Below are 21,727 nucleotides of genomic sequence, written 5' to 3'. Positions count from 1 at the left end.
TAATGAATTCCGGCCCGGACCCGGCCCGTTGACAGCCCTACTAGTTGGTGAGTATAAATTATTCTTTGATAAAGCAATCCTCGACATGTGGGAGTAAACAGAAAATGTGTAACAATAAGGCCTTGATCTAGTGGTTAAAATTGAGTCCACGAGACTTAGAAATATTGAATTAAGTCTCCATAAGGCTTCATTTGGGATTGGGTATTTTTGCTAAAAGGTGCTTTTAAAGGATAAATGCATTTTTAAGTTTTAATAATGTGTTTGGTGAGCACCATTGTTTAGGAGCAGAGCTTTTCGATAGTAAAGCACGTTTAGCACAAGTTCAAAATTGATATTTTTAAAATAGTTTTGTATTTAAAAAAATAAAAAAATTAACTTTAACAATTTTATTATAAATTTTGAACTAAATAAAAACATAACTATGTTTTGGAATTTTAAAATTACACATTATTATCAAATAGAGAAAAAGCTTACTCAGGTATGCACCAAACAATATGAGCAAAAGTTCTACTACTCAGAAATGTTTTTTTACAAGTCACCACAACTCTAAACAGTCCTTAAATATGAGTTTCTTCTTCCACTTGATGTGGGTTAGTTTGCTTCTCCCACTTTATGAGTTAATTTATAGTAATATTCAACATTATAATTCCATCGAGTTTTTTCTCTCATTTTATGTGAGTTAGTTTGTATTGCGAATCACTCGCAGTGTTATAAAAAAATTAAAAAAGGAAAATGTTGGGTAATGGATCTAACGTCCTATTTTATTTTATTTTATTTTTTGAAAAAAACCACCCATACATTCATTGGCGGTGTAAAATTACCTTCGGAGGTTTCCTAGTGGACAATAATATTCCATCAAAACATAAAAATCATTTTGCTGGCAATGGCATGTCCAGAGGCAAATCTGCAAATGGCTAACGAACAAGCCGCATACATATCCATCCAAGTCGGTGGGTGAGCAATAAGAACTCGTTTATTTAATTATATTTTTCAATATAAGGAAAGAAGCAAGCGTTGTTGGAAAATCGTTATCCGTTATTGACGGTGAATTGAATTGAGCTGAATTTATTTTGGCCCCCTGCAAAACAAAGCCCTCCAAAGATTATCACAAATGGGTTCTCAAATCATGAAAATATCACCAATTGCTTCTTCTAGAGCTGCAATTTTCAATTCCACCCCTTTGCTCCCAAGAACATTCCTCCCAAAGTCAACTCCCACTATTACAGGTCTATTCAAGGCCAAGTTTAGACCTTTATCCTATCGACCACTTAAAGAAAGCGATTTGCCACCTGGGTCTGGTGCATTGGTTCACTATCAGAGCAAGAGAGGCATCAGAGGTGGGGTCGTAGCCATGACTGCTGCACCCGGATCAGTTCAGAATTCTGAGGAAGAATGGCGTGCAGTTCTTTCTCCTGAACAGTTCCGCATTCTCAGACAAAAAGGGACCGAGTATGTTTTCTTCTTCATTTTTCTTTTTTACCGGAGCTTTTGCTTTATTCCTCGAATAAATTCTTCAAACTTTCTTGTTATTCGACAATTTTTTTCCTTGTTTGGTCTGATGTCGTTCCTGGTTGTGCTTGTAGCTTTAAAGGCTGTCGTAAAATGTTTTCTGCAAGGGCCAAGGAGGCCTTGGGTTAGGAATCTTGGGATGATTTTTTTTGGGGGTTTTTGTTTTGTGGGTGGGGGGGGGGGGGTGTCAATTGGATAATTCACCACCTAGGGGAAGCTAATTACAGAATTTGGTACGTCAATGGTTGACAGACTCCAAAATATGTTATACTAAGCTCTTGGTGCTTTCTGATACCAGTTATTTGGCTAAATAATCATCTACTTTAGGAAACGAACAGTGAAGGCAAAGGTGCCAGTGCAAAGTGGACAAGCATCTTCTCTATCTAAGGGATGAAGGACAATGGATAGTTGCATGAGATAAAGGGTTAAATTCTTGCAATCTTACTGTCCCATTTAATTGAAATTGTTGAACTACCCGAGGGTAAAATCTTGGCTGTGGAACCACCAATTTTCACATTGTGAAAGAATATTTCGCTCTCTGTGCAAACCGATCCTCTTGTGATGCACTACATACACTTAGGTATCGAACCTCTACTTACCATTTCCACTAATTTGTCGTATGTGTAAAAGATGGCCTCCGAAAATCACCTGTTACTGCTAATTTGTCATATGTGCAAAAGATTGCATTGGCAGGCTCCTGCATCAGACATAGCTTTGAAAGGTCCTCTAGTTTTATCTTATGACAGAGACAAAAAATACAAGTTCTTGACATGCTTGAGAAACAGACAGAATTAATCCTCTTAAGCTTCCTCTTGCAAAGGGGAAGGAACAGCAGTACCAAAGTGACAGAGAGGGCTGAGGGATGGTAAACCATAGAGAGTTGAAATAATTAAGTAAAAAATTCCTAATTGTCTTTCCCCAGCCCCATGATGGAAAACACAGATTATAGAGAGCTTAGAAGAAACATATGGTATCTTTGACAAATTGCATGGGGAAGAATTGCTCCATTCAGCCTCTCTTTTAAAGAGAAAGGGTAGAAGTAGTAATAGGATATAGTGATACATTTTATTCTTCTCTTTCTAAAGACAAGGTGTAAAAATAAACAATACTGAGCATGAGAGTGACTCAAGGATTCATTTCTGTATATCATTTGATAGGTGTTATGCTGAAGCTGTAGTCAAAAAGAGCAAACGCTGCAGCTGAACAATTTTAGTGGACTGGCTTTTATGCATATACTTGTATGAATTGTGACCGTGATATATAGATCCTTAGCTCAGGCTGAAAGATACTAGCTCTCCATGCTATGCAACCTAGCTCCTTGTGCATCAGTTATTTATCTTGTTAGCGTTATTCATGCTTCCAGAGTGCAAGGGGTGAATGTTTTGACTTACTATTGCTTTATGTGATGATAATCCACTGGAGTTCTCCACAGGTATCCAGGTACAGGGGAATATGACAAGTTCTATGGTGAAGGTGTCTACAACTGTGCAGGATGTGGAACTCCCCTGTATAGGTCCACAACTAAATTTAACTCTGGATGTGGATGGCCAGCGTTCTATGAGGGCATTCCTGGTGCAATGAATCGCACTGTGAGTTTCATTCTCATATTCTTGTGCTCTATCTCCGCGTTGTTATTTTTTCGAAGTATCATTCTGATGAAGTTTTCTGTGCTAATGACCATACCTGTTTGATCTTCAGCCTGACCCAGATGGAAGGAGGATAGAAATTACATGTGCTGCTTGTGGTGGGCATCTTGGTCATGTGTTTAAGGGTGAAGGATTCCCGACACCAACAGACGAGCGTCATTGTGTCAATAGCATTTCACTCAAGTTCACTCCTGCAAATTCTGATGCCAAAATATGAACCTTGTTCCTTATTCTGCGCCCTCCTTCTGCATCTTCTGTCTTAAACATAAAAGTGATTTTGATCCATTGATGGATAATGATGTTGTGCTGTTGAAATAAATATTTCTTGTTACGTTGAGGATATACTGGTTATCGATGTCATGTATGTGCGCAAGTGCAGGGGTGTCCAGAAGTGAACTTGGTTTTGGCAACAGAAATTATGGAACTAGTTATTAAGGGAAAATGATCTGTGATCGTTGAATCTGCTCGTTCAATTTGAATTTACTACTGTAATATGATTAAGAAGTTTTTTTGCAGCATCCTTTAGTCATCCGCCCAGAAATCAGGTTCAGTTTTGTTAATTTTATTCTTTTGTTGGTAAGAACTAAGAAGAGTTGGTGGTTTCATTTCATGCTGAAGAGAAAAGTTGGACATGCAGTGCAGTTGGTGTGAATTTCGGAGACCATTATATTGCCTGCTTCGATTTGCACACGAATGTGATTTGGTGTTTGAGCAAGCGACATGAATAATGTCTACTGCTCATATCATGGAATGGAAACAAGATGCCAAGTCTGTCCTGCCCGTGGCTTCGACGAAGGAGGTCCGTTTCAGGATTTGATAGAAGAGTAACAGATTTTTGCGCTGAACATGGCTGTATCAACTATCAACCAACTCGACTCGACTCGTCCAAATCTCTTGGGATTTAAATCCCTCTTGGGGTTTAATCTTGCATTTTGCAGTTAAAAGAATTCTCATAGTAGAGCAGGATAGTACAGATGTTATTAATTGTTTAAAAAAAAAAAAGAAGCATTCTCATTAGACATTATTATTAGTGATTGAAGCATTTCAATGACTGGCATTGGTTTTATGATCAAAAACAAAAATAACAATTTACAGAGCGTTGTATTTATTTGATCTCGATATATTCCTTGTTCAGGCGGCGCATATATTATTGTATCTGGTTCGGTACATACTAAAGTATCCCCACAAAAGCCTTCGAATATGCAGGAAAATCAAATTTAAATATCTTAACATATTACATTTTTAATGAGTTGATATAATAATAACGTGCCAACATATTACATTATTAGTTAAATCTCCGTCGGTATCCCGTGACCTTGTTAAGTCATCCCCTCTAGAATAGGTTAGAATAGAAATAGGATCTCTTAAAAAAAAAAAGACTCCTTTTTTTCTTTTTTGTGATTTTTTCTTTGTTTATTTATTCCCGTACAAAATTTGTACCCTTTCTATAAAAAATTCCCTTCTATCACTTACAAGTAATTACGTGGATCCCAGTCAGCAAAAACGCCAAAATACGGGAGTGGTCCGAAGATTTGACATTCACACAAACAAAACGGAAGGAGAAAGAAATGCAGGGTCTTCCAAGTTCCAAGTCCAACCAGGGGAGGGGTGGTTCTGCTTCTGCCTCTCATTTCTTCAGCCTTCTTTGTCCAATTATCACTCTCTTTGTCACTCACTCACAAAAGAAAACATCCAAATTCACCTGGCCCTTTACCTTGCGCTTGCGGCCACCCATCTTCCTCCTCTTTTTTCACTAGTAGTACTGCTACGACGTAAATTAAAGTTATACTCTCAGATGTTATCCTGTATCAAAGTTGAAAGACTCACAGAACCCAAATGCTAGAATCCTAGTACTTATCTTCATCATGTTTCTTTCCTTCGTTTTTCTGGGGTATTTGTGGGAGGCATTTGCAGAGTTTGCACTGGCTCCATGAATGGTTTCTGACAAAAGATAGCAGCTATCATGTTGGGTTCCATGATTTCTTACCATCACAGTCCCAAGGTAACAACTCAACGACTCCTTAGTTTTCCCAAGTTAGTTACTTTTAGATATCTTTATTTTTTGCTATTTGCGTAAAGTTCTGATTTTTTGACGTTTCTTGGAAGAATTGAAGAAAGGGAAACTATCTTTTTTCTTTCCAATCTTCGAATGAAGAATTCTCAACCTTGCGGGATATTAAACTGTCTTTAGCAGGCCGGATTAGCTGTGAAGGAAACAAATGAGAGCCTCGCCAGCCAAATATTGGGTCCTAGTAAAATCTCAGATAGTTAGTTGTTACCAATCTAAGGTGGTGCTCTTGATACCCCGACGTAGTCATATAGATAAATAACTTACTCTTTCCCTGCCGTTGGTCACTTTTTTCTAGTTTGTTAAGCATTTATTTTATAGTTTGTTCAGCATCTATATTTTATGTCTAGGCTCCGCTTGGGTAGTGGTCAGAACACATTACTTGGTGCTTATCGGAACTTGGGACTAGAATTTGAATGTTTCTTCAGGCAATGTGTTGGGCGATGCTTATACAGTTCTTTTGGTTGTCGCAACAGTTGGTGAAAAATGAGTAATAAATAAAGGTGGTGATGGTGCTATGGGTGGCATAAACGGAGACGATTGGGATTGTAGTGATGGCCTTTCACTCTGCCCCATTATGATGTTTGGAGGGAGGAGCCACGAGTGGGAATTTGGTTTCGAGGGTTGATAACGTTGAGGATGATTTGGGGTAAACTTTTTCATTTTTGAACTGTTTAAAGGATTAGGAAACATTTTATGCTAAAATTAGATGTCACTGTTGGACTCAGAGGAAAATCTTTTTCCAAGAAAATTTTGTAGATGCTGTTAATATACAGGCTTAGTGTTGTTCATGGATTAAGGAGCAAATCTCTCAATCTCTGATCGATTCTTACAAAGTTCTGCTGTTTACTTGGCATAGTAGTTGAAGACTGATGCAAGGAGGCTCATAACTGCTTTATCTAAGTCTTCTGTGACAAGTTAAGCATGTTAGATTATCTGTGGTTAATAAATGGCCTTTTTTTTTTATTTTTTATGAATGCGTAGTTAAATCAGAATAGGAGCTAAGTTTCTTGAGTTCCTCTACTTTTGAAAGTGGATAATCATTGATGCCTTTTTGTTCAGCATTTGATAGAACTGGATTTTTTTTTTAATCCGACAACTTAAGATGACTTCTGTATTCAAAGAAGAGCCCAAAAGGAGTTCCAATTGGTGTCTGGTATCAGAAGTTCTTGTTATCTTTTAGGATTGATAGATATGGTTGCTTTCCACGATCTCATGACCCTATGTTCATTTGACGTATGTCCAGATATACTGCATACATAAACTGAATGGAAATTGGTATATGAGAACTGTCATACTGTTGGGCTCTAGTAGCTAACATTACCAATCATTTTTATGTGAATTCTTCTAGTCTGTTTTATGTCAAAGGTCAGATAAGTAGCAAGAATAATCTTTTACCCTGTATGATGCCAGGTAAAGGAGAAACCAAAAGAGGTTTGTACTGGATCTGATTCAAATGTTCTGGTCTTTTCTGTTTTGCATGGATTTGCACCATTAGAAAATGGAGATTATGTTGTAAACAATTTTGGGAGTACTAAGTAGGTGTAATAATTTGATGCTTCTCAAAGAAGGACTGAAATTGTTTCTAATGCATATTTGTCCCTTTGTTGTGCTCACATGCAGGGATATGACATTATAGCTCGAAGAAGCTTTGGCAGAGCTGCTTCTCACATGCATATCTATCGATATTATGTTTCATGTGCTTATGATCGGCCAGCATACTTGCCATCAGATTCGCCGTATACCAGGATAAGTTATCCAGGTTGTTTCTCACAAATTATCATCAAAGGCACGCCTTGGCTATCTAACCAGAGTGTTGATGGAAAAAGATCCTGCTTCCATGATAGACAGACTCAGAAGAATAGATTCTGTTTATCTGCGGTAGTTGATGTCTCCAGTGCTGTTGAAGTCATCAATGACTTAGGATCAGACTCATTGACATTGCTAGTTGTAATTGTATTGGTTGTTCCTGCCTTCAAAACCATCAAAGCCAGCCCTGTAAGCTAACTTGGGATAATTTCGAATTTTCTAATTAAATTTGCTTCAGCCCAGAACTTTTGATGCGCAAGAACAGAGAATGCATGTCTAATGCCAAAATCTTTATTTTGACTTTAGTTACGTATTTGATTCAAAGTATGTTACTCCTTCTAGGATTTATGTCTTTGAAACCTTTACCAGCAAAAGAGGCAGTAAAAGTTCTAGCTGTGGTTTTTGCTTTAGCCTTTTAGGTGATCTTATGGTTCCTTTTATTTTAGAAATGTTGTTGTATTTATTGGTGATCTTTTCAAATACTTTCACACTGTTTTCTGTTTAATGCTTTGCAAAAGTGAATTTTGAAAAAAAATATATATATTAAAAAAAAGTAACCTTTGGTGATAAAATACTGAAGCTGAGCCAGCGATTTTCCTAGGAGCGAACTTTTTCACATCTTACTGCATCTGTCTTTTTTGCTTACTGGTATCAATCCCCAAGTTCCAAGAATCATCTTACTTGTTCAATTGTTTCTAAAAGCTGTTAAATCTTCTCCGCTCGACACTTCTGAAACATAGGGAGTCATAGATTGTTGCAAATTGCACATCGCTTTCAGATGTTGGTTGAGAAGTCTCGATATTCTGCCAGTTCAACCATGCTAGAAATTTTATTACCTTAACACAAGCGTGAGCACTACTTGTCTACCAGCAGCCATATTTGCTATGGATTTCCTCCTGTATGTGTCTGTGCATTAATAGATCGCTGCGTGCAGCTCTGGTCCCTTGGTCCTCTTATATTATGCCTATAATGCTCTATGACCTTATTCTGATGCATGAATCTGAAGATTACTAAGAAATTTCGTCAAAAATTTGTTTTAAGAGTCGAATCTAACTTTCATGCTTAGGATGTTTTATTAGCCTTCCCTTTTGTCACCTATTTGTGCAATCAAATCTACATTTGTGTGAATCAATGAGACTGTTACTAGCCACATCTGCATTATGTCTTGCATTCCTTGATATGTTTCCACCTTCTTATTTACCATACTTTCAAATTTAGTTGAGAATGTTCATTCAACCTTCTGCTGTTTGCTACCTTCTTATCATGCACTATAATAAGATCACACATTTGAAGGTGCTCACGATTACTTTAGATGGTAGTGAGTTGAGGATTTTGCAATTTATGGCAGCGAATCTCTCCAATAGCAGGCAATGCTAATTCTCCTTGTGATTGCAGATACTTGGTTTTTTCTTTGCTGGAGTTGTGCTTAATCAGCTTGGATTAATTAGAAATCTTACAGATGTTAAGATTCTTTCAGAATGGGGGATTCTCTTCTTGGTAAGTGTGATGCTTTCTCATCTCACAATTTCCATTTCTGTTTTTGTCCTTGAAGTAACTTCATTTTTTCTTTCAAAGTGAGTACAACTAGGTGAATGTTGACCTAATTGTTTATAGTTTTCTTGTCCTCATTCTTACTCTTTTATGTGCTCTAATGCCTTAGTGTTTATGTTTCATACTAGTTATCAGCACAAGTTTAGACAAGTTTACAAGGGTAAAATTTGGCACGATCATTGAATGACATCATCTTGATGGGTATTTTGCGTGGCTTTGTTCTGATTCTCATGGTATGTAATGTTTAACCATCAAAAATCTTACAGTTTGGAGAAGATATTAATATGTATGAGAAAAATTAGGATGTCTGAAAGTGACAAATGAGGTATTTTTCAAACTGTTAAGTGAATGTAGATGGTTTTTATGGAGGATGCTTTCATGGGAATCTGCCACAGGGATTTCAATGGTATTTTTTGTGCATCATCCTGCATGTACATTGGAAGGTGGGTGGGCTGGACGTAAACCACCTGCAGGTTTTCTGAATAGGACTTATTTTAAGAAGTTAGGGTGGGAAAGATGAGCAGCAATGTTTGATGACTATTTATTTATGTCTTAAATAAGAGAACAGTCAATGCTTTTGGAATTGGTTTTGGAGGTTGGGGTTCCTCCACAATCCAAAGCAATAAGCAACAACAGTTGAATAATGAAGGAAGCATGCCCGTATTGATTTTTCTGGCCCAGGATTTGTGTATGATTAAGTGAAATGTGCACAATTTTGTTCCAGGAACCTTAAATAGGTAAAAAAGATTATGGAAGCTAGCTTTCAACGTGTTGGGAGGAGTGAGAATGGGTGGGTTACTCTTTGCCAACGTGACACCAACTTTGAAGTGCATATGCCTAAAATTTTTTTCTTTTTGATCAGGGCAGACTCTATGAAATTTATCATGTGTTCAGATTGTGTAGTAAATAGGGAGTCCTGGAAAACAAAAACTCTTGTTGTCTAGACAGTAAAATCTGCTTTCTGGTTTGAGCTGATTTGGAGAGGTTAAATTTTAAGAAAACTGCTGTACGCCTTAAAGTTATTGCCTAGCTGAGGACTGCATAGCTCAAATTGTATTTGTATTGCTACTTATTGAAATCCATTTTGATTTTGATAATAGATGCTTGTTTGCAGCTGTTTGAGATGGGCTTGGAGCTTTCACTTGCACGTCTAAAAGCTCTTGCTAAATTTGCTTTTGGGATGGGACTGACTCAGGTATATTGCTGATGAAACTTAAGCCTATTTGTGTAAAAAGAAGTAGATTGCTATACAATTTATTATGGGAAAAAGTTCTTTGAGTATATATATATATTTGCACAAGGGGCTAATTACTTGAACATTACCCTTTTTATTGGAAATCAAAAGTATTGGTTTTAATTATTTTCCAAAAGTAGAGTCATTTGATGTTGATTTCATTTATTTAGTCTCAGTCTGCTCTTTTGACCTTCTGATGATGCTCTTGACTGTCACGCTGCTAGCAGTGTCTAACTTGTAAGCAACGTTGGCTTTAACTTTGCTAGTCTTTGCATCTCCAAATTCCAATGGCCTTGCTTTTACTGCATACTCTTCACAGAATCTGAAGATGTATTTGCTAAATCTGCTTTCCCAGACTAGCACCATAAGAAGTATCTAATTTCCCAGCAATACTTGCCTTCTTGGCTATCTTAGTCATCTTGAAGAGCTAGGAAAGTTCATTGCAGGGAGAAGGGTGTTGATGGATGGAACTGCAAAAACCCCATACTTCCGTTGTAGTCATAGGGGAATTTTTCTATGTAGAGAAACACAATCATAGACTGTAGTTTATTTTTGGGAAGGTGAAATTCTTTTGGAGAATGGAAATGGACTTTAAAGTTGATCTCTGTATTCTTGGCATCCATTGAAAGTAACAGTATCTTTTTGTAAAATGTCCAATAAAAAAGGCAGTATTTGAGTACATATCCCTCTAGACTTTAGCTTCGAGCAGTTGTGAGAAGTTTCATATAGCTATGAATGTCCATGATTGGGAAATCATACTAGAAAATTGATTAATTGATGACTTAATGGCAGTACTTTAAGTACCCTGTCTAGAGATATTCGTTTTTGTACATCAGAAAATCATGTTGATCATTACATGGTAGCTAATTCCTGTTGTTGTACATTAGGATAATATATTCCTCACATTTATATTTCTTTCTAGAATAATGTTTATTCATGGCTAGTAATATAATTTTGTAATCAAAGAGATCTTGACCATCTTTGCTCTAGTTGCTTAGATTGTTATCCCCTTGATTTTGTTCTATTGAAGGTTGTACTGTGCACACTTGCTTTCACGGCATTTGAGCTTCCACCTAATGGTGCTATAGGAACAAGGATTCTGGAGTTCCTTTTTCACTCAAGACCTGATTTGGTGAGAAACTTTCCTCTGAGCATCTCTTTTACCTTGTCTGGTAGATCGGACCAGTCCTCCTCCTAACAACAATACTTGAGCTTTCCTATACATCATGAAAAGCAATATGGCTCTGTGCATTTTTGTTCCCTTTTTCTAAAACCTCCACGTTCTTATTCATATTTAATTTTCAGAAAACCAATCACAGAATTACCATTTTGACATGACCTAGTTTGCATTCTTTGACAAGCAAGATGAAAAGTATTTACTTCAGCTTAACATATCTTGTCTACTTTATGTTTGTTTCAGAAGCAGTCTCTCAATCCAAATGGTAAAATGTTGTTGTTAAATACTTCTGCATTTCTATGTTTAACTTTAGAACTAAAATACTATAACCATTTATCAACTTGAGAAAGTTATTTTATTTGGTATTCCAACATAGCCAGAAAAGAAATTGAAACTGACAGTTGTCTACGTCATAATTATCTTTGGGGAAATTTTGATGTACTTGGATAAGATGTTTGCTATAGTTATCATTTTTCTGTTATCTTGGCTGATAAAAACAAAATTTGTATTTCCTTTGATAACCTTTTCTTTTACAAGTTGTCAAGCTTTTCGTAAAGTAATTGCCATTTCTCAAGTATGGAGCTATCTGTTTATGAGTATCTTTGAGTTACACAATAATTACTGAAAAATTTTGGTTGTTCAAGGGCACAAGGTAATATTTATGTCTTGCATTCAACTTATCTTGTTTTACAACTTTCTAAGGGAACATTTATACCTACAATGTTGTTGCTGCTAGAAAAATTAATATTGTCAGTTCATGCTCATTAAAGTAGGCTGCAAGTTGTAGGACTTACTGGATGATACTGTGTAGCTTTCAACCAGCAAGTCATGCAATTTTTGTGGCTAGATTTCTTAGATGCATGCACTTCTTTTTCATAAACCATTTTCTTTTCATGTTGGTGATAAGGCATTGAGGTAGAGGAGTGATTTATGAATTTCCCAGAATAATAATATAGGATATATTTCTGTTGAATTTGACTTTTGTTGTCTTTCACATTTAAATAAGTTCCGTTAATGAATCTTTTCCTGTGATTTAACTATGGATACATTTATGAGTGGTTAAAAAAGCTTTTATTTTCTCTATGAAACTGTGAGCACCTAGAAGCCTCTTTTCTTGTGACATCACCTCTTGACCAGTTAGCCTGGCGACAAATGTTTAATAAACAACTCGAGCATTAGTATGATTTGAATTTGCTTGTGTGAAAATTCTATGTGCTTTAAAGACTTCTATCCATGGACTTGTTCAGTTCAACCACGTATTGAGGATCTGACTAGTCATATAATTATGACTTTAAAACCCTCCCTTGATTGGTCTATTTGTAATCCTTGTGGTTTACCTGTTTGTCTTGCTGATGTGTTGTTAATTGGTGTGAGACCACTTAGGTAAACATCAGAAGTGTAGACGAGGCTGTGGTAATTGGTGCTGCTCTATCATTGTCTTCTTCAGCTTTTGTTTTACAGGTATTATGCATATCTGAAAATCACATAGTCATTTTCCAGAAAGATTCCACTTACTGAACATCTAATGGATAAGGTACATTCATACCGATTAGTCTAACCACTTTAGTAGGGATTTCTCAACTCGACCCTATGTAGCCAACTATCTATTTGCTATTGAAATAAAACACTTGAAACTAAGAACATTTCTTTGTCTTGGAAGTATCTGATGGTATCCTTCAACACTTGGTCGATAAAATAATCATTTGCCACTGCAGCGATTATTCTCAATTTCCATTATGCGTGATTTTTTTTTTATAATACTGTGGTCTTATTTTTATAGTAATGAAGCATACAAAATGTACTAAAAGGAGGGACTTAATAATGATACAAACTCGTATGACCTGAAAAGTGTGTCTTGTCTATGAGTCTGCAATGTGTTCTTTTCTAATGGACATTTTGGAGATAAAGTATTCTATGTTGCTAAAAATGATATTTTGTTTGTGGCATATTTGAATGAGTTTGTGAGTGCATCTTGTGCAGTTGGAAAGTCTTACTTTCTGTGACATGAAGATTGACCTTGTTGTAGTGATCTTATCTGAATACAGTATAAAATGACTTCTTTCCTTGTGGTCAAATTTCATTTGTTAAAAAATCTGATCTAGCAATTTTCAGGATGCATATTTCCTGCTTTAGACAGCCATTTCAATGAATTAGCCGTCTAAATTATTCTGTGATGCCATTTGTATATTGAGTCTTTTCTTTGATGCTTCTTCATTTCTCTCATATCTCATTTTGTTTTCACGGGATTTCTGTTTCTCATAAGACAATTAAAAAAAAAAAGAAATACAACCTATTCTTCGAGAATAAATGCTTTGATGCTTACTTGTTAGCAATCACTGTAGCTTCTTGCGGAGAAGGGTGAGCTTCCAACTAGATTTGGCTCAGCAACTCTGGGGATACTTCTCCTTCAGGTTTTATTTGCTCTTGTTCATTTTTTTTCCTGGTGCATTTTAGGATGTCTATGTAGTTTGTGTAACATTTGTGTCTTCATGTTTTATTTTCTTTTCTGAATTGACTAGGGCCAATCATGCAAAGTGCATCACAAGTGTCATATCAATTACCTTTATGGATTCATACTGCTTGGTGTTTGCAGGACATTGCAGTTGTTCCTCTCTTAGTCATCCTACCAGTGTTGGAAAGTCAGGTAGCCTAATGGTTTTAAAGGCTTTCATTTTTTGTTCTTGTCATGCCAGTTGTTTAAATTCATAAAGCAAGATTTTAGCATCTTTATTATGCTTCCAACCAAATATGTTAAATCTTTATATTTAATGTCCTTTTATCTCCCTTCTTAGACAAGATGGTTGGCATGGCAAATCTGCTGCCACATTCTCAAGTGAAACTTAATTTGCTTTTGTCTTGTATAAATGTATATCATGCTTTACATACTTCTTTTGTTCAAAGAGATAAGCTGATCTGCCAGCAATATCTTTACCAATAGATGATTTAGATTCTCAAAATTATCTATTGTTGTAAGTTTCATGCTGTTATCTTTGGTCAAAAAGGTAAAATTTTCACCTTGTTGTGGGACCAGTTAGACCAAATTTCACAACCTGTTGTTCCACCCCATGTCCAGGGATCTCATTGTGTGTGATGAGCTACTTTATAGTCAACAATACTATCTGGTTTTCATCTTCACTTGTCGGAATGGATATCCCAAATTGAATTATGAACTTAGGCCAATACGTGCCATTTCCATCAAACTCTCTGTCATGTCAAACAACTTATGTTATCTTACAAGGAAAATTAAAGAATGTCATGCGCATATAAATTAAGCGTTTAGCGAATAGGCATGAACAAAGAGTATGAACCTTAATGATTTGAGTCTTTTTTGTTCTTAGAAGAAATTTTGGCTAGTACTTTTATTGTAAAGAAATTCTGGTAGTGGCCTGCATGAATGGTAGGGTTACACTGGTTGCTTAAACATTTATGGTGCTACAGAGTAATAATATAATGTGATTGTTTGGTGACCATAATATTAGATCAAACAAATCAGATTACCTAGGTGGAGGAATTCATTTGTCATCGACTTGAAATTGATAGCTGTGAAAGAATTCATGATAGTTAATATGGCTTCAGGTGCTTAGAAATATGCTTCTTTCCTGGTGCAATGTGCTTTGAGATAAGACAAGAATTACAATATGCTATTCAATGGTCCTGTAGGTAAGGAACAAGTTGTATCATATCCATCTCATGGCCCATATTGTAATTGAATAATTTTCCTGAAGTTATTTGTACAAGTGATGGTGGACATCCTATCTGATTAGAGAAAGAGCAACTGTGTGTATATGATTACAAATGTTAGATACTCGTAAGTGGATATATCATTTAGTGTTATTTTATTTGTGTTCTAATTGCTTTTGACTTTAGTTTAGTCTTTTGTTTTCTCTTGACTTCAGTTGATTGGCACAATTATTGGTTACAAGTTCTAGTAATTCTGTAAGCAGAACCTGAAGTCAAAATGAGATTTCTAGCCTTTTCTGTAACTGATGTTTGCTTCCCATTTTGGGCTCTTGTTAAGTACCTAGGATTTGTATAAACAACCCTTCCAAAGGCTGATGGCTTCACTGGAAAAATTCCTGGGTTTGACAGGAAGCAGAGAAGGATTCCATCTCCCTTTCTACTGCCTGAGCTAATGTGGCTGCATTTAGATGGAATTTGTTCTTGCCTTTGGGCTTTCATGTCCTGAACCAAATGATTGCATGTAATTAAGAAACATGATTGCATGAAAATAGAACTGTTGGTTACCTTTTCTTTGACAAGTCTAATGGACAAAAGCAGATTTGTGGCCTTTTTATAAGCAATTACTTTTGTTTGGCTCGCATGCAGTGTATCATTGGAAAGTATTGTTCTTATCCTCGGGTTGAGGATGGAGAAGCATTTCAAATCCTTTGCTTTTAAATTTCTAGGTGATCTTTCTGTAAACTAAATAAGTAACTAGATTAAAGCTCTGTTTTCGTTACTTGCAGTTTGGAATCATTTCTTCTTTGACCTATCTGTTTCATGTGGATCAATGGACTTAATTTACTTTTCATTTATCCTTTTGAGTTTGGACATTTGGTGACATGTCATGTATAATAACCTTTCCCTTCTTTTATTGCTTATGAAACATCTTCTGCCCTTTATTTTTCACACTGGTAAACTTTCCTGCAGAATTTGGCAGAAGAAAGTATTTGGCCAATGCTAGCTAAAGAAAGTCTGAAGGCTTTAGGTGGACTAGGTTTGCTTTCTCTAGGAGGAAAATACATTTTGCGGCGAGTTTTTGAGGTCTGTTGTTGATTTGCAACTCAACGAGAACTCAAGTTCAATCTAATTTTTTTTAAAAAAATAAACCAAAGCATGTTAATTTATATCAGGTTGTTGCTGAAACAAGAAGCTCAGAAGCTTTTGTGGCCCTCTGTCTCCTAACTGTTGCTGGGACATCACTTTTAACCCAAAAATTGGGCTTTAGTGACACGGTTAGAAATAGTCTGAAAATAAATGCAAGACGTTGGTAGCATTTAGTTTGGTGGTTAATCCAGTTCTTGATAAGGATAAACTTTGCTGCAGCTTGGAGCATTTCTTGCTGGAGCCCTATTAGCAGAAACAAATTTCCGTACACAGATTGAAGCTGATATTAGGCCATTCAGAGGCTTACTTCTGGGGTTGTTTTTTGTGACCACTGGGACTTCTATTGACATGGAGGTATTCGTATCTTTTTAACATCACAAGGGTCACAACTCTTGCTGGGAAAATGGCACGTGCTTTTATTAGGCACTTCAGACATTGATTTACTTATTTTTGTGTTGCTGAATACTTGTGAGTTAGATAACTGCATAAATACCACAGTAAGTGAAAAATCACTTAGATCAATTTTAATTTGCATGGTACTTTCTGCTGTTTTTAAGTTTGGATACTTTATTTCATTCTTGACATGGAAATTTTTCACATACATCTTTATTTTCTGTAGGTCCTTTTCCGAGAATGGCCAAATGTACTTTCACTCTTGGCGGGTTTGATTGTTATAAAAACTCTTATAATATCTGCAATAGGTCCACGTGTTGGACTTTCCCTCCAAGAGAGCATAAGGATAGGGTTGCTTCTTTCCCAGGGAGGTGAATTTGCATTTGTGGTTTTCTCTCTTGCAAACGGGTTAGTTCCAAGGAGCAACTCTCAATTTTGTGACTGATATGCTTTCTGTGAAGTTAGCCTTAATGTAAGTCTATACCTGATTGTAGGCTTGGAGTGCTGCCCCTTGAACTGAACAAGTTACTTATAATTGTTGTTGTGCTGTCGATGGCATTGACTCCTTTGCTAAATGAAGTTGGACGAAAGGCTGCTGATGTTATTGCAAAGAAGTTTGAGGAGCAAGATGTAAGTTAGTTTTTCATCAGTCTCAATCTTAATACACAGGTATTGGATCTGGAACCTTGAATCTAGCATAGTATCATCTGATGATTTTCAGTAGAATAAAAAAGGCAAACATTGTAAAAAATGGCTGTACTACCACCCCTTCCGCCAGTGGCCTGAAGAAGGACTTGGGCAAAAAGGTGGGAGACATGAAATCATTCTCTCTGTGCATAAGGCCTACTACATATTGAGCGATCTTACCACTGCAGCAAACCTTTTTTGTTACTTAGCTTGTTTCCACAGAATAACCTAGTTGTGCCCACCCAGCAAATGAAGTCTAAAATGCTAAACAATTTTAAGCAACTATTTGAAAGGAGCTGTTAGTGCTTAAGAAAAGATGTTAAAATAAAAGCATAAGAGTTGAGATGTTTTGATATTCTTACTATTACCTGTAGGGTGACTGCTTTGTTGCTTATCCTAGTGAGACTTTTCTCATAACTTCCAACAGTTTAACAAGTTTTGATGCTTCTGACACAATTCTTCAAAATGTAGATAGGTTTTGTTGACTCTCTTCTTTACTTATATAAAAATTCTGATGAAGCTGAACAACATCATTTCAGAAAACTAATAACACAGTAAATTTTGATGCAAGCGAGCCAATTGTCATCGTTGGATTTGGGCAGATGGGACAGGTACGTCTACTCTGGTCATGACTAGGAACCTATTAACTGAAAGTTCCACTTATTCAGGTTGTCTGTCGTACAGGTTCTTGCAAATTTTTTGTCCACCCCGCTGGTGTATGGACTAGATGGTGATACTGTAGGTGTTGGATGGCCCTACGTGGCTTTTGATCTGAATCCATCTGTTGTAAAGGCAAGTGAAGCTAAAGGCTTAAGCAGTGACGATAAAAAATTCTCCTTTTCCCTTTTCAAATATTCATCTAGCTAAACAAGAGACCTGGAAAAATGCTTTGTGGTATATTAGGTACCTTGTTAATGCTTCGTAAAGATTCTGCGTGATATACGAGTACTTGTATATTTCGATAGTTCTCTTCTTCTATCTTGGGCTTCCTTGGTTTCATTTTTACAGATCCCTGTTGGGGCGGAGATTTCTTATTTTTTATTTTAGATTTTTTATTTACCCATTGGAGCACTTTCCTTTCTTTAATTTACTTTGGTTTTTGCCTTTCTTTTTTCGGTTTTATGATATATACGTGCCCCATGCACTTTTGCGTTGTGTTCCACGTTTGTTAAATTTGTTTTGGCGTCGCACTTAAGAGTTTTCTCCTGTGATGATATATCTTGAGTTGACTCGTGAAATAAAAGGTAAAGCCTAGTAGCTGCTCTATATGGCCATCTTAACAGGCTTCTAGAAAGCTGGGATTCCCTGTTTCATATGGAGATGGATCACGTCCTGCAGTTCTGCAATCTGCTGGTATCTCTTCACCAAAAGCAGTCATTGTTACGTACACTGGGAAGGAAAGGACAATTGAGGCTGTGCAGAGGATTCGATTGGCGTTTCCGGCGGTAATATTTTATTTGCAGTGATCTTCTCCTCTCCTCCCTCCCCCCACCCCAAGAAAACCACAAAAACAAAAGATAGATAACAAAAAAAAAAGAAGTGTTTTTTATACAGAATTTTGATCTGCAGTGTGTTAAGCCTGCACACGATTTTTTTTTTTTTTTTTGCTCAGAATAACTATCACTATAGTTCCAATCATACTTCCAACCTGCTCATTGAATCCTCCTGTATTAATCTTTGATGCATCGAGAAACAGCGTTAGATTTCTACACGGCACGTTCTGAAATTACCCTAGATGGTGCTGGCAAAAAATAGAAGGTATTTCTCACTTTGGAAATCTTCTCATGAAACTCTTTAGGTTCCAATATACGCCCGTGCACAGGATATGATGCATCTGCTAGATCTGAAGAAAGCCGGTGCAACAGATGCTATTCTCGAGAATGCAGAGGTATTACTCATTGAATCTTTGTTCTTGTCGGTCTTACTGTTATCAAGCCTCCTAATCATTTGGCCTTTCTGCCTGCAGACAAGTTTGCAGCTTGGTTCTAAGATGTTAAAAGGGTTTGGTGTTATGTCTGATGATATAACCTTTCTGAGTCAGCTTGTTCTAAATTCCATGGAGCTACAAGCTCAGGATACACTTGATAAAACTGTTGAACAAGATATTGATGTCATGAAGCCATTGCAGGTACTTAAAACTACAATGCTCATGGCTCACTACAGTTCTCTGGTGTTATGCATGTTTGTAACATGGGATATGCTAATAAGCATGAATGCAACATATATGCCTTATTATACTCTGCTTTGTTTGATCGTCTAGAAACTTTCTCCAGCACTGATTTTCCTGCTAAGTTCACAATATGCTTCTGACGGACTTGAGGAGTACGACAGATCCATACCAAACTTTTCTACACCACATATATATATATATATATATATATATATATATATATCTGCTTGCTGTGATAGATTGACAGGCGAAGAGTGTTTGCTGCTAATTTATGCTGTAAAGTACTGCAGGTTGCCTGTTTATAAGACCACATTACTAAATGGTGGAAATAATTTGTTTGCAATTAGATAAGAGTAGCTGCTCGAACAATCAATGGGTCGAACTTGACAGAAGACACAGTATGCCTTGAAGCGAAACATATGGATGGAGATCCCTCGCAGATACCACCTGGGGGAACAGATTATCTGGCAGACCATGATAGGCACCATGAATCTGAGGATCTAGCGGCTGACGGGGTTTCATACTGCAGACTAGATACTGAGAATGGCTCTCCAGTAAATTTTGAAGATGTTGATGCGCAAAATATTGTACAAGATAGTACAAATGGGTACTAGACTTTTTTTAGACACATGTTCATATCTTAAAAAGCAATATTGCAGGCTGAAGAATTTTGAGTATGCTGACTGTAGTTTGAGCATTAGAGCATCCACAATGCTATTACACTTTGTGGAGTGTAATCCACATGCCACGTCAGCATTCCACTTTCTCCTCTTTTATTACACTTTCACTCACAATGGATTACACTCCACAAGGTGTAATAGCATGGGTCCACAATTAATCAAATATTTATTTTAATAATGCATAACTCATATCCCATAAATAAATAAAGTAATTTTTAAAACTAATTTTGTTATTTTTAAAAAATAAAGTACTAACTTTCGTTAAATTTTGTACATTTTGAATTTTTTTATTTTCTAAAAATGATATTATTAATTTTTAAGTTTGAATAATATATCTTTTTCTATGTTTCAAAAATAATATATTGTTATTTTTTAAAAAATAATTATGTAGGAAATTAAACAAATATTTGATACTTTAAATGCGAAGATATCATAATAATCCATATTTAATTAATAATTCGGAATGTAATTAGTTGAACTCCATAACATAATATTACATAAGTTAAATCAAATAAAATACAAATAATAACAAAATCAATGGATTACACGCATCACCTGTGTGATGCGTGTAATATCCATGACACGGCTCCAATGGGGAGCCGTGTCATGGAGGGGTGTAATGGGGAGGAGCTGCCCTTAGTTAGTCATAGCATGAAGTCTGAAAGTGTGAGACCTGATTTTTTTGTACATAGAAAATGATCCCAAGTAAATCACGTAGTGGCCTCAAGTTAAAAAGCAAATCGGATCCTCAATGTCACTTAATCAGTCACAATTCAGTACCACTCATTCATCCGATATCAAGTGTCCAATTAATCTAAGTTTAAATTAGATATCACGTGATAATTTAAATTAATTGGACACTTGATATAATTTTAAAGGTGGTACTGAGTTACCACTGAGAAAGTGATATCGAGGATTTCAATTAATTAAAAAGTCTGAAAGAGTGGAAGCTGACATTTTTTGTGCATAGAAAATGATGGCATATAAATCACGTAATGATTTCAGATTATAAAGTGATTGAAAACTTAAATTGGAATCAAATTTTATTAACTTGAATTTATAATAGACGCAAAGCTAATATTATAAAATTGAATGACAGAAAAATTCATTTGGAGTTGGTAAAATATAAAAAACGTTTTGAACGATTTTTCATATATGTAAAGGTGATAATGCGTACATCTACCGTCGATGCGGAATGCTTATGCTGTCCACTTTAGCTTGAATGAACCTTATAAACGAACCTTCTCACGACGATACGTAATCTTTATGCGGCCAACTTTAGCTTGTCCGAACCTTATGAATGAACCTTCTGCGAAACTTCACATTTTTGTTGTGCTATTGGAAGAAAGATTCTTGCATTTTTCCCTCTTCTGATGTGTAATCCTTTGTGTTCGATGCAATATGAGTTTTTTTTTTTTTTTGAAATAGGCTGGAACTATTTAACTTTACATTACCGTTGCTCCCAAAAAAAAAAAAAAAAAAAAAGAAAAAACCATTAAGGGTGCAATGGGAATTTTACAAAAGGTGAAACTTTGAGCTGTATAAATAATTGTTAATGCCAAAAAAAAAAAAAAAATTAATGGAAGATAAAAATGCAGATAAGTCCTCTAAATTTGAATACCAAGATAATCGCCATAGAAACCGAATCCAAAAAATCGTAACGAACGATAAATCCTCAATCAGCAATTAGCATTTAGCAAAGCAAATTTCAACCAGAAAGAAAAACCCTGAGTTTGTTTGGATAGAAAGAATTTGGTTTGCAAAATTTATCCTCACAAATCCCAATCACCTTTTTATCTTCCCAATCACCTTTTTATCTCACATACATCACATCACAAAAAGTGCTACAGTAAATATCTCAAATAAATCATCCAAATTCTCTCTATCCAAACAAACTCCCTGTTTTTTTAAAACAGAGAGCGGTGAAAAAGAAGGACAAGCAGCGGAAGCTGGGCTGTGGCTGTGGCTGTGGCTGT

General features: G+C 36.1%; 2 protein-coding genes across 2 annotated transcripts; both read left to right on the top strand.

The window, feature by feature from the left end:
• The first annotated feature begins 893 nt into the window (after positions 1-893).
• Positions 894-3,716, top strand: LOC113761966 (peptide methionine sulfoxide reductase B5-like). Its single transcript, XM_027305176.1, has 3 exons — positions 894-1,449; positions 2,942-3,098; positions 3,208-3,716. The coding sequence occupies exons 1-3, from the start codon at positions 1,112-1,114 to the stop codon at positions 3,370-3,372; spliced, it is 660 nt and encodes a 219-aa protein (XP_027160977.1). The 5' UTR covers positions 894-1,111; the 3' UTR covers positions 3,373-3,716.
• Positions 3,717-4,757: 1,041 nt separating this feature from the next.
• LOC113764169 (K(+) efflux antiporter 3, chloroplastic) lies at positions 4,758-19,852 on the top strand. The gene is made up of 19 exons (XM_027308250.1): positions 4,758-5,157; positions 6,847-7,221; positions 8,428-8,529; positions 9,698-9,778; positions 10,848-10,949; positions 12,378-12,455; positions 13,337-13,405; positions 13,588-13,638; positions 15,645-15,758; positions 15,848-15,949; positions 16,041-16,175; positions 16,441-16,622; positions 16,709-16,844; positions 17,441-17,512; positions 17,586-17,693; positions 18,185-18,346; positions 18,700-18,789; positions 18,868-19,029; positions 19,419-19,852. The coding sequence occupies exons 1-19, from the start codon at positions 5,119-5,121 to the stop codon at positions 19,683-19,685; spliced, it is 2,427 nt and encodes an 808-aa protein (XP_027164051.1). The 5' UTR covers positions 4,758-5,118; the 3' UTR covers positions 19,686-19,852.
• The last annotated feature ends 1,875 nt before the right edge of the window (positions 19,853-21,727 follow it).

Source organism: Coffea eugenioides, chromosome 2, assembly GCF_003713205.1.
Source record: "Coffea eugenioides isolate CCC68of chromosome 2, Ceug_1.0, whole genome shotgun sequence".
Taxonomy (NCBI): domain Eukaryota; kingdom Viridiplantae; phylum Streptophyta; class Magnoliopsida; order Gentianales; family Rubiaceae; genus Coffea; species Coffea eugenioides.
Note: the sequence above shows the minus strand (reverse complement) of the source record. Positions and strands in the feature narration are given on the sequence as shown.